The sequence below is a fragment of the Anomalospiza imberbis genome, chromosome 22 (genome assembly GCF_031753505.1).
Source record: "Anomalospiza imberbis isolate Cuckoo-Finch-1a 21T00152 chromosome 22, ASM3175350v1, whole genome shotgun sequence".
In the NCBI taxonomy this organism is placed as follows: Eukaryota; Metazoa; Chordata; class Aves; order Passeriformes; family Viduidae; genus Anomalospiza; species Anomalospiza imberbis.
The window spans coordinates 9,082,336-9,094,591 of NC_089702.1; the positions used below are offsets into that span (position 1 = coordinate 9,082,336).

Here is a 12,256-nt window from a genome sequence, read left to right on the forward strand (position 1 = left end):
CGGCCCCTCTCCCGCAGAACCATCAGGCTCCAGGCCCCGCCCCCGCCCCGCCCACGCCCCAAGTTTTGCCCCGCCCCCTGACAGGGCGCGACGCTCGTGGTCACGTGACGCCACCATCCGGGTCCTTTGCCTTCTCTGCCTCGTCCCAACATGGCGGCCCCAGGTGAGCGCTGCGCCGCGGGCCCGGGCCCCGCCGGCCCGCGCGGAGCTCCGCGGGCACTGATGGCGGCACCGATGGCAGCCCCGGGGCTGCTCCGAGCATCGCCGCTGCCGGAGATGGTGCTGGGGGGGAGGCGTTGGCGGGAAAGCCGGGGGAAGCGGCGGGAAAACCGAACCCCCCCCCCCCTTCCTTCTCCGCCGCGTCCCCTCAGGGCGGGCACGCGCCATCTCCCCCCCCCCCCCCCCTCCGCCACGCCCGCTTCCCATTGGCGGGGGGTGCGCGCGCGGCCTCTGATTGATGTGCGCGCGCCGGGCCCCCCCCCACCCTCCCCGGCTCCCATTGGCGGGGGCGCGCGCGCCCGGCCGGTGATTGACGTGCGCGCGCCCGGCCGGTGATTGACGTGCGCGCGCCGGGGCGCGGCCCGACGCGTGCGCGTGGGAGGGGGGGAGGGGGGCGACGCGCCCACGTGGCCGCGAACGGGGGGGGGGGGGGGGGGGGGGGGTGGGCCGGAGGGACCCCGGTACCGGGAGTCTCGGGGGGAGAGGTGGGATCAGCCCCACTCCATTGCCCGCAGGGGCTTCACCGGGACCCCCTTCCCGGGCCCGCGGTGCCCTTGAGGCTCCTTGGGGTTTGTAACGGGGGAGGCGGGGCAGGATGTGACCCCTCCCAGCTCCTCCAGGGGTCGTCCCGGCGTGGGGGGGCACACCAGACTTCCCCCGGTTCCAACCCGGCTCTCCCCCTCCATTCGCGGGTCCCGTAGCATCTCCCGGGATCCCCGGCTCTCCTTGGAGCGGGAGGGGGGGGGTCCCGGTACCGGGGTGAGCACAGGGGAGCTGGAAGGTGCCCCCCAGCCCAGGGTTCGGGTGTTTGCCACCTGGATCCTTCCCTGTCCCAGCTTTCCCTGGGCCTCAGGTGCTTTCCACATTCCCAGCAGTGTCCAGGCTGGTTTCCTGGGGAAGGTCAGCTTGGTCACCCTGGGGCAGCTCTGAGGGTCTTGGGGCTCCTGGATGCCAGGCTGGGATTCCTGTAGGAGCCTGGGAACGACCCCGCACTTCCCTGAAATCCACGGTGGGGAGGGAAGGGATGTACTGGGAGAAGATGAAGCCATGCCAGGGGTCTCACACAGCACCACTCCCTCCCAATTCCCATGGGAAGACACCGGTGATGGTTCTCTCCATGCTGGATTTCCATGGAATAACACATTTCCAGGCCATTCTGTGAGCAATCCCACCTCCATCCTTCTTATCCTCGTTAAAGCTCTTCAGTTGATTAATTAATTATTATTATCTCTCACCAAAGGTATCTGACAGGAAGCTCTGGCCATCCAAAAATTCATGATCTCTCCTTAAAAAAAAATAAAAGGAGGGAATGTTTTTCCAAGCCTTTCTCTTTCATGTCCTTAAAACCCATCAGTTTTCCTTCCCCTGGGACCACAATTGACCTCCCATAAACCTGACTGGGGAAGGAGGGGAATCCTCCATTTTTCCAAGACCCCCTGGCTCCACCCGGAGGGATTTTTCCTGGAAAATGCAGTGGTTTTTGCCAGGAAAGGTCCCAGATCCAGCGGCAGAGCCGCATGAGAGCAGCAGTTCCTCCCGGGGGGAGCTGTGAATCCAAACCCACCTTCCAGGAAATACCCCGGTTTGCAGGAGGGTCACAGCATGTGCCTGGGTGTGTCCCTGCAGGGAGTGGGATGGGGACAGTTTTTCCAGTGGGAATAATGAATAAAGGGGGCTGGGGGTTGGCTCAGTGGCTCCTGGCTCCTCCCAGTGGCTCCTGTCCAATTCTGGTGTCCCATGTCCAAGTCTGGAGCCCCATCCCACCCCTGTGTCTCCTGTCCCTATCGCAGGTCCTCATGTCCAGCTCCTCATATCCTATCCCAGTGCCCCATGTCCCATCTTGTGTCCCATCCTGTCACTTCCTGTCCCCTCTTGGCTCCTGTGCTGCCTCCTGTCCCATCCCAGTTCCTCATGTCCCGTCCTGGTGCCCCATATCCGTTCCTGGTTCCTTCTGTCCCATGCCGGTGGCTCCTGTCCCACCCTGTGTCCCACCCTGATGCCCTCATGTCCACTCTCAGTGCCATATTCCATCCAAATGCCGTGTGTCCGCTCCCAGTGCCTTCTGTCCCCTCAGTACCTCATGTCCCACCTCGTGTCCCATCCTGTCACTTTGTACCCCATCCTGGTGCCTCATGTCCCATCCCAGTGACTGGTGTCACATCTTGGTGGCACCTCTCCCCTCTCGACTCCTTGTGTCCCATCCTGGCACCTCCTGTCTCCTCTTGACTCCTCCTGTCCCATCCCAGTGGCTGCTGTCCCATCCTAGTGCTTTGTGTTCCATCCCAGCACTTCCTGTCTCATTCTGGTGCCTTGTGTCCCATCTCATGTCCCCTCCTGGCACCTCATGTCCCATCCCAGTGGCTCCTGTCCCGTTCCAGCTCATCCCATCCCATCCTCATTGTCCCGTGTCCCCATCTGTCGCCTTCTGTCCCATCCCAGGGCCTCCTGTCCCATCCTGGTGCTCCATGTCCTCCTCTACTGTTTCCTCCTGGCTCCTGTCCCATCCCAGCTCCTCCCATTCCATCCCAAGGTCCCATGTCCCACCTTGTGTCCCATCGTGTCACCTTGTGCTCCATCCCAAGGCCTCATGTCCTATCCTGGTGTCTTCTGTCCCATCCCAGTGTCTCATGTCCTGTATCCTGGTGCCTCACGTTCCATGTCAGCTCCTTGTGTCCCATCGCAGTGTCCCATGTCCCATCCCCGTGCCCCATGTCCCATTCTAGTGTCCTGTGTCCCACCCCAGTGTCCCAAGTCCCCTCTACCCCTGCCCTGTTCCTGTCCCTGCTCTCATTCCACCTATTCCCGCTCTCCTTCCCTCCCATTCCCACTCTCATTCCAGCCCATCCCCACTCCCATTCCCACTCTGATTCCATTCTTACTCTTACTCCCTCTCTGTCCTGCCCATTCCCACTCTGATTCCCACCCATCCCCTGTTCAGTTCCCCCCATCCCCACTCCCATTCCCGCTCTGATCCGTGTCTCTGGTTGCTCCTGCAGCGGCAGCAAAGAAGAAGCCAAAGAAGGGGAAGACGCTGACGCTCACGGATTTCCTGGCGGAGGATGGGGGGGGCGGGGGGGGCCCCACCTACATCCCCAAACCTGTGAGCTGGGCCGACGAGACCGACGACCTGGAAGGTGAGCCTGGCATTCCTGGAGCCAGGATTCCCAGCTCTGGAGTTGGCATTCCCAGCCCCCAGAGCGAGGATGGCATTCCTGGAGCTAGGACGGCATTCCCAGCTCTGGGATTTACATTCCCAGCCTCCAGAGCATCATTTCTGGATCCAGGATAGCATTCTTAGTCCCCAGAGTGGCATTTGGATTGGCATTCCCAGTCCTAGGAGCAGTATTCCCAGAGCTGGCACAGCATTCTCAATCCCTGGGCACCATTCTGAGCTCTGAGATTGGCATTCCCAGCTTCCAGACTGTCACTCCCAGCTCTGGGTCAGCATTCCCAGCTCCTGGAACATAAGTCCCACCTTCCAGATCGGAAGGCTCCAGGACTGGCATTCCTAGCTGCCAGTGGCACCCATAACTGGAAAAATCCACTGGCTATTCCTTTTTTGGGGAATAATGAAGCTAGGAGAGCCATGCTGGTTTTTCTTAGGGATGAGGCTCAGTGTCCAGCAAAGTAGGGGAGCAGCAGTGGGATGTTGAGGGTTTTGGGGACCAGATTCACCAGAGCATCCCACTGAGCCAGGCTGGAATCCAAGGCAGAATGAATCCTGGAAAGCCATCCCATGGGATTGCCTATCCCTGCCTTGGCTGCTCTGGATGGCTTCAGGGCACCTTTTCCATGGATTTACCGGTGCTGCCAGCATTTGCCTCCGGGTGGCTCTGGATGACTCCGATTTCTTCCCATTGCCTCCGGCTGCTTTCAGCTGCCTCCATCTGGGTGGCACGTGGGATGATTTGCTGGCTCCAGCTGACCTGGCCAGCTCTGGGTGGCCCCGGCCAGCTCCAGCTGGCTCTGGCCAGGTGCAGCTGTGCCCACGTGCTGGATTTCTCCGCAGTCTCCACCATGTGGCACAGCAATGACGACGACGTTTACCGGGCGCCTCCGATCGACCGCTCCATCCTTCCCACGGCCCCGCGTGCTGCCCGCGAGCCCAACATCGACAGAAGCCGCCTCCCCAAATCCCCTCCGTACACGGCATTCCTGGGAAACCTGCCCTACGACGTCACAGAAGAGTCCATCAAGGATTTCTTCCGAGGGCTCAATGTGAGTGACGTTCCAGAGGGCGGGAACCTGGGATGCAGCTCTCTGTCCTTCGGGCACCTGTATCCATTGCCACGGGGTGTTTTCCAGGGGTGTGAGTGTCTGTAGGTTGATCCTGAGAGAATCCCTTGATTCCCCAGCCATGGATCAGCCATTCCTGCTCCTCCAGTGGGACTGAGAAGCCTCCAGTGGGGGGTTTCCCTGTGGAATCGGGTGGAGGTTAGACTGGGGGGCGGGGCGGGGCAGGGCAGCTGGCTCGCTCCCAGGTGGAAAGAAAACAGCATCAGGAAGCTCATGGATCACATAGAAGTGTTGAAAACCACACATTGGGAAAAACCAGTTTATTCCCATTTGAACCAATCCTACTCTTCCCTCTCCAGCTCTGCACCTGACCTTGGCCTTCCTCATTCCTTTTCCCTCTTTCTTGGAATTTGTCATTCTTTAAATATAATTCCATGGATGTGTTGTGGATTCTCTTGTGGTCCAAGCAAGAGCCTAGCTTTGCAAGAGGTTTTCCATCAGGAAATCTATCCCAGGAAAATCTAAGGGATGCTTCGGAGACCTGCTAAGATGTCATTTAGGAATGTGGCTCCTGACATTTCCCAGGGCTCAGATCAGGAATGAGCAAGGAGCTCCCACACTTTGGGAGCCAGAATCCAGGGAAAGGAGGTTGTGAGCTGCCCTGTGTCCACGCGGGACTTGTGCTGGACACATCCAGGGCTGGTTTTCCACTGGGATGAGCTTTGAGATGGCTCCTGCTTCCCCGAGCCTGCAGAGCATACCCAGCCCTTCCTATTGTTCCCAATGCGGCTCCCAGAGCTGGAATTCTCTTCCCACTCCCTCAATCCAAAGCTGTTGGAAAGCTCTGCGGTGTTTCGGGTGGGACCCCCCCTCTTCCTCCTCATGCATGAGGAACCCCCTCAATCCCTCAATATCCATGAGTTGCTCCATCCCAGATCCTGCCACCCTTCCACATTCCCCTTTGTAAGACAAGATCCTGAGGGGAGCTTCCCTGCCCTCCCTCCGTTCACAGATCAGCGCCGTGCGGCTCCCACGGGAACCCACCAATCCCGAGAGATTGAAAGGTTTCGGATACGCGGAATTCGAGGACATCGATTCCCTGTTCCAGGCCCTGAGCCTCAATGAAGAGGTGAGTCCAATCCCAGCTTCCAAGAGCACATCCCAGGGCCTAAAGGGGCTCCAAGGACCTGGAGAAGGGTTTGGACGCGGGCCTGGAGTGATGGGAAAAGGGCAAATGTCTTCCAGCTGGAAGAAGGGAGGGCCAGGTGGGATATGGGGAGGGAATTCCCAGCCCAGCTCTCAATTCCCACTGTTGTTCCCAGTCTCTAGGAAACAGAAGGATACGAGTGGATGTGGCGGATCAAGCTCAGGATAAAGGTGAGCGTCCAGCTGAGGACACGGATCAGCCAGGGTAGGGATTCAGGGAGAGTGGCCCAGCCCTGACCCTGCCCTGTTTCCTTTCCTTTTAATCTTCATTTCCTTTCCTTCTCCTTGTCCCTGTCTGTGTCCCTGGCTCCCAGCAGACCGGGATGATCGCTGCTTCGGCAGAGACCGGGATCGCTTCCGGGACTCAGAGCGGTTCGAGAGCGACTGGCGCGCGCGTCCGGCTGCTCCCGACACCTTCGATGACTTCCCCCCGCGCCGGAGTGACGATGGATTCGGGGACAGTAAGTGAGGAGAATGGGCCCAGCATTGCAGGCATTCCCTCCTTCCCCTGTGTCCTGGGAACCAGCGTTGTCCCAAGATCTAGGGGTACCTGACACTGCTCTGCCTGAGATTTGGAGCCACCTGAGCTCATTCCCACCCTGAGCTTGTTCATTCCCATCTGGTCCTCATTCATTCCCAGAACTCAGTTCCACCTGGAGCTAATGTATTCCCAGAACTCATTCCTCCACCCTGAGCTTGTTCATTCCCCCATATGGAGCTCATTTGTTCTCAGCTCTCATTCCTACTCCAAGCTCATTCATTCCCAAAACTCCATATTCCCACCTGAGTTCATTCCCAGTTTGTAGGGATAAATGGGGCCTCCTCCTTTCCCACGTGGAGCAGTACTGGGATTTTCCTGCTTCCTTGTGGAATCTGTGCCTATCCCAGTAAAACCCCATCCTGCTTCCAGGATATCGTGATCGCTATGACGACCGGTACAGGGACGGGCCACGGCGGGACATGGATCGTGGTTTTGGGAGCCGGGATCGCTACGATGACCGCAGCAGGGATTACGACCGAGGTGGGAATTCCCAAGGGTTTTCAGGAGAAGAGAGAGTGGGAGACCCCCTCCAAGGCCAGCAAGTAACTGGGAATCCCCCAAATTCCCAGACTCTTGTCACTGGGAATCTGGGCTACATTATCCCCAGTGACTCTCAGATGATCCATCTCCTTCCCCAGGCTACGATTCCCGAATAGGCAGCGGCCGGAGAGCCTTTGGAAGCGGGGTACCGCCGGGACGATGACTACCGTGGCTATGAGGATCGTTATGACCGGCGGGATGACCGGATGGATCGGTGGAATTCCCGGGATGATTACGGCCGGGATGATTTCCGCCGCGAGGACAGAGGTGGGGTGGGACCAGGGCTATTCCTTTGGGAAAGGTTGGATAGAATGGGAAGGATCCCTTGGCAAAGGTGGGATGGTGTTGGAAGGGTCTCTTGAGAAAGATTTATCCCTACAAACTGGGAACGAGCTCAGGATGGTAAAGGAATGATCCCCATGAAAAGGTGGGAAGGACAGGGAATGGTCTCTCAGGAAAGGTGGGTTAGGTTGGAAATGTTCCCATGGAAAAGTGAAAGAGAGTGGGAATGATCCCTCAGGAAGGGTGGGCTGGGGAAGGGGATGATCCCTTGGGAATGGTGGGATGGGACAGGGATTATCCTGTCAGTCCCAGCGCTATTCCAGGTGGGATCGGTGCCCACCAGGATCTCCCGGCTCCTTCCCAGGTCCCACCCAGAGACCGAAGCTCAACCTGAAGCCCCGGAGCGCTCCCAAGGAAGAGGAAACTTCAGGAGCTCCCGCTGCCCAGTCCAGCCGGGCCGCTTCCATCTTTGGGGGGGCCAAGCCTGTGGATACAGCGGCTCGGGAGCGGGAAGTGGAGGAGCGGCTCCAGAAGGAGCAGGAAAAACTCCAGAGGCAGCTGGAGGACGACAAGAGGATTGACAGACGGCCCCGGGAAAGGTGGGCATGGTGCCTTGGGAAAGGGAGTGGGATGGGGATGATCCCTTGGGAAAGGTGGGAAGGGCTAGAAATGGTCTCTTGGGAAATGTGGGATGGGTAAGGAATGATCACTTGGTAGTGATAGGATGGGCATAGAATGATCCCACCCAAAAGGTGAGGGGAAAGGGAATGGTCTCTTGGGAAAGGGGGTATTGGCTAGGAATGATCCGGTGGCAAAGGTGGGGATGGGTAGGGAATGATCCTCATGGAGGGGTGGGATAGGATGGAAATGATTCCTCAGGAAATTCGGGGCTGATCCCCACAGAGAGAAGGGAGCGACAAGGAGTGGTCCCCATGGAAAAGTGGCATGGGTGGGAATGATCCCTTGGGAGTGGTTCGGGTGGGATGGTGTTCATCCTATGGGAAAGGTGGGATGGGGCAGCCCTTTCCCAGTCCCCTGATCCTATTTCCACCCTATCCCAGGCATCCAAGCTGGCGAAGCGAGGAGAACCAGGAGCGATCCCGGACAGGCAGCGAATCCTCCCAGAGCGGCCCCGCGGGACCCCCGGGAACGTCCGCGGGCTCTGGCCCCACCGGCCGGAGTGAGTCAGGATCCGGGGCGGCCGGAGCGTCCCGGCCCAGGGCGTCCAGCAGCTGCCACACGGATTTGTGTCCCCCTAGCCACACGGAGGAGGGAGAGCGAGAAATCCCTGGAAAATGAGCCCCTAGGAAAAGAGGAGGAGCCACCCTCACCGCCCCCCAAATCCCGGGAGGAGAAGCCAAAGGTGATGCCGGCGCCACCTCCCAAGGAAAATGCCTGGATGAAGCGGAGCAGCCAGAACCCCCCTGGCAATTCCCAGAGCTCTGACTTGGAGCAAGCCTCTCCGACCAGGTGGGTGTACCAGGAAGGAGTTGCCGGGGGGCTTTTCCAGCCCAAAGCATTCCATGGGTCCCTGGCTTTCCCTAGTGGAGGACCCCAAGGGCTGGGAGAAGGGGACCCTGACATTCCCAGAGATAAACCTGTAGTGCATCCCAACATTTCTGCCGCCCATTTCAACCTTTCTAAGGCCCATCCCAACATCCTTGTATCACAGAAATGTTCCTGTGCACCATCCCAGTGTTCCTGTGGCCCATTCCATGGAGTCACTGGCACATCCCAGTATTCCTGTGGCCCGGGGATGCTCCTGCCACACATCCTGATATTACCGTGCCCCATCCCAGTGTTCTGTGGCACATCCCAGCACTCCAGCCCATGGAGGCTCTTCTGCTCATCCCAACCTTCCTGTGCCCCCTCCCACCATTCTCAGGTGTGTTTCTGGGCTCCATCCCAGTATTCTTGTGCCCAATCCCAACTTTCCTGTGGCTCGGGGATGTTCCTGTGCCCAATCCTGATATTCCCAGGGATATTCCCAGCATCCATATCCCAACATTCCCGTGCCCCATCCCACCATTCCTAGGAATGAGGCCATTCCAGGGACCCTCCTGATGCCCCCTCCCCCCTTTTCTCTCTCCCCAGTGGGGGCCCCTCTGGCCCCTCCCCCCCTGGAGATGACGGGGGCCCCCCCAGGAACCCCCAGAGGAGAGGTGAGAATGGGAGGAGGGGATTGGGAAAGCTCAGGGTGGGTTTTGGGGATCTGGGGAAGTCTTGGGAGCATATGAGGGGGCTCAGAAGGTGTTTAGGGGGGGTTGGGAGATTTTGGAGGAGCTCAGGGCTTTGGGGGGGCTCAGGGGGAGGTTGGTATCAGGGGATCTGGGAGGGTTGAGGGATTTTGTGGGGGGTTTTACAGGGGTTCAGGGGATTCCAGGGATGTTGAGGCCTTGCTGGGAGGCTCAGGAGGGCTTGGGGGGCTCAGGGGGTTTTGGGGGCTGTGACACCCCCACCCTTTCCCCGCAGAGGAACTGAAGCCGGAGGGGGGTCGGGAGAGCAGCTCCAAGGGCCGGAGCTGCAGCCGTGGCCCCGCAGGAATGGGGGACCCTGAGAGGTGAGGCCCCCCCCCCAGAGCCCTCTCAGGAACCGGGAAACCCCCCCCGGGCACCGGGAATTTCCCCGGGAATTGACCTCTGACCTCTGCTCCTCAGGAGGGACCCCCGGAAGGAGCACGAGCCAAAGAAACTGGAGGAGACCCCCCCCTCCGTAAGGATCCAGGGGGACCCAGAACAGGGGAGGGGCCCCCCTCAAATCCCGGGTTTGGGGGGTTTTGGGGAATTTTCACCATAACTGATGACCTGTGCCTCCAGTTAACAGGGGAGGCTGTGACTCCTCTTTGGGGTGAGTGAACCCCCAGGGGACTTCAACCCCTCGAATCTCATTTTTTGGGGTGTTGTGGGAATTTTCTGCTTCACTGCCCCTCCCCCTCTGCCCACCTTCACAGTTCAGCCTTGAGCAGCCTGAAACCCCCTGGGGGGGGCTGTGAGCCCCTCTTTTTGGGGTGCATGACCCCCTGGGGGTCTTGATCCCCTTCAAATCTTGTTTTTTTGGGGGCTTGGGGAATTTTTTTTTCAACAGTGACCCCCCTGGCCCTCTCAGCTTAACCACCCCAGCAATTTTGGATTTCTTTGACCCCTTTTGGGGGGCTGTGACCCCGTGGTTTTGGGATGTGTGAGCCCCTGGGGATCTTTATCCCCCTCAAATCCCATTTTTGAGAATTTTTCCTGGTTTTCCCTGCAGTTCAGCCATGCCAGCAAATACGCCGCGCTCTCCATGGATGGGGAGGATGAAGGTGATGATGAAGAAGGAGCTGAGTAAAAGCTTCCTCCCCCTCCTCCTCCTCCTCAGCTGCCGTGGGAATCTCCGGAGATTCCCAAAAATCCCAACCTTGATCCAGGCGAGACAGAAATAAAGCCTAAAACTCATCAATTCCCTCAGCTACAGCTTCTTAAATCCCGAAAACAGCCCCACACGGAACGCACGGGAATCACCCCAAAATCAGCAGGGGGGGCGGGAGGGGTAATTCCAAGAGTTTTCTTGAAAGAAAAGCAGCCCCCCCTCCGTGTTTTCTATGGAATAAGGGGTGAGGAAGAGCTGGCCTTCATCCTCACTGGAGCCCCTCCAAAACAGGGATAGGGAGGCATCCAATCCCCCCCAAATCCTCCAGGGTCTGGGACTGGGATCCCCCTCTGCCCCCCGTTTTCCTCACCTCTGGAATGTTGATTTCCCCCTGGGCACCTTCATCATCCTCCTGCTCAGAGGTGTCCCCCCAGTTCCCCCACCCAATTTTTGGGATGCAAACCCCACCCTTTACACAGGAAAACCTGGATTTCCACCCCAGAACCTCAAGATATTCCGAGATTTTAGGATTTGGGGTGGGCTGTAAAAATGTGTAAAAAGAACCTTCCCAGAGGTTTTGGGAGGCCCTGAGGGAGTTTTGGGGTCCCCAGGGGGTGTTTTGGGGTTCTCCCCCAGGCTGGGGGCTGTTTTGTTTTCTCCAATAAAATGAGCTGAAAAAGATCCAGAAAGGCCCCAAATCCTTCTGCCCTTCTCCCCACCTTGAAGGGGAACAGGGCAGTTCCCAAAGCCCCCCAGGGGGAATTTCCTGTCCCGACATTGGGGAGCCTTCCTCTCTAGGCTTCCTTCTTCCTTCTTGCATCTCCTTTCTTCATTCCGTCTTTTCTCCTCCTTCCTCATCCTTCATTCCTTCTTTCTTACTGCCTTTCCTCCTCCTTCATCTTCCTCCTTCCTTCCATCCTCTCTTGCTCTTCCCCCCCTTCCTCTTCCACTTCCTCATTTCTTCCTCCTCCAACATTGCATCTCCTGCTTCCCCTTCACCTCTTTCCGCTTCATTTTCTCCCTCTTTCCTTCTTTTTCCTTCTTCCTCCTTCCCTCTGTCTTTCCTCTCTTCCTTCCATCTTCTTCCTCCTCATCCCTAATTCTTCATCCTCTTCCTCCTCCTTTTTCATTTTTCCTTCACCTTGATCCTGATCCTTTTCTGCATCCTTCCATTCTTCCTCTTCCTCCACCCTCTGCTGATTAACGGTAATTAATTGGGGGGCACAGCACCGGGCCCCGGGATCCCGCCCCCCGCCCTTCCTCTTTCCCGGCTCTTCCCAACCGCTGGAATGCTGGAACCCGCCTCCCCCACCGCTGGAATGCGGGCCCCCCCCGCGGCGGCTCCGGCCCCACAAAGGGGGGTCTGTCCTGGCCGGGCTGAGGGGGGAGGACCCCAAGGGCCGGGAGAAGGGGACCCTGACAACCCCAACCGGGAGGGGACCTGATCAGGCCCCTCAATCCCCTCTACGCACCTCAACACCCTCGAAGCCAAATCCTCTTCCTGCACCCCAAAAAGCTCTTCCCCAATTCACCTCCTGAACCCAAATTCCCTCCCTGCATCACAACCCCCCCTGCACAATAATCCACACCCGAAACCAGCCCTGCACCCCAAACCCCTCCTTGCACCCCGATTCCTCCCCTGCAACCCAAAACTTCAATAGCCCCCACCCCAACAGCTGCCAAAACCGCCTGTACCCCAATTCCTCCCCCTGAAACGAGCTTCTCCCGCAGGAGTCTCGCAAGGGAGGGGTTTGGGGTCCCTGCACTTTCCTGGGGACCCCATCCCGGGATTGTGTGGGGTCCCTTGAGCCCCTCCAAACCAACACCCCCCGCCCCGAGTTTGGGGGTCGCGTGGGCTGAGGATCCCCTTTCCCACCGGATCTGGAG

The 12,256-nt window shown here is 58.7% G+C and overlaps 1 protein-coding gene across 1 annotated transcript; it reads left to right on the forward strand.

Moving 5' to 3' along the window:
• Nucleotides 1–56: 56 nt before the first annotated feature.
• On the forward strand, nt 57–10,492 carry EIF4B (eukaryotic translation initiation factor 4B). Its single transcript, XM_068211762.1, is given in 16 exon segments — nt 57–163; nt 3,216–3,353; nt 4,229–4,437; nt 5,468–5,584; nt 5,778–5,832; nt 5,979–6,122; nt 6,572–6,682; nt 6,841–6,884; nt 6,886–7,009; nt 7,389–7,623; nt 8,086–8,204; nt 8,284–8,494; nt 9,119–9,186; nt 9,497–9,584; nt 9,682–9,736; nt 10,271–10,492. Coding segments are annotated over 16 exon segments (1,809 nt in total). The 5' UTR covers nt 57–150; the 3' UTR covers nt 10,349–10,492.
• The last annotated feature ends 1,764 nt before the right edge of the window (nt 10,493–12,256 follow it).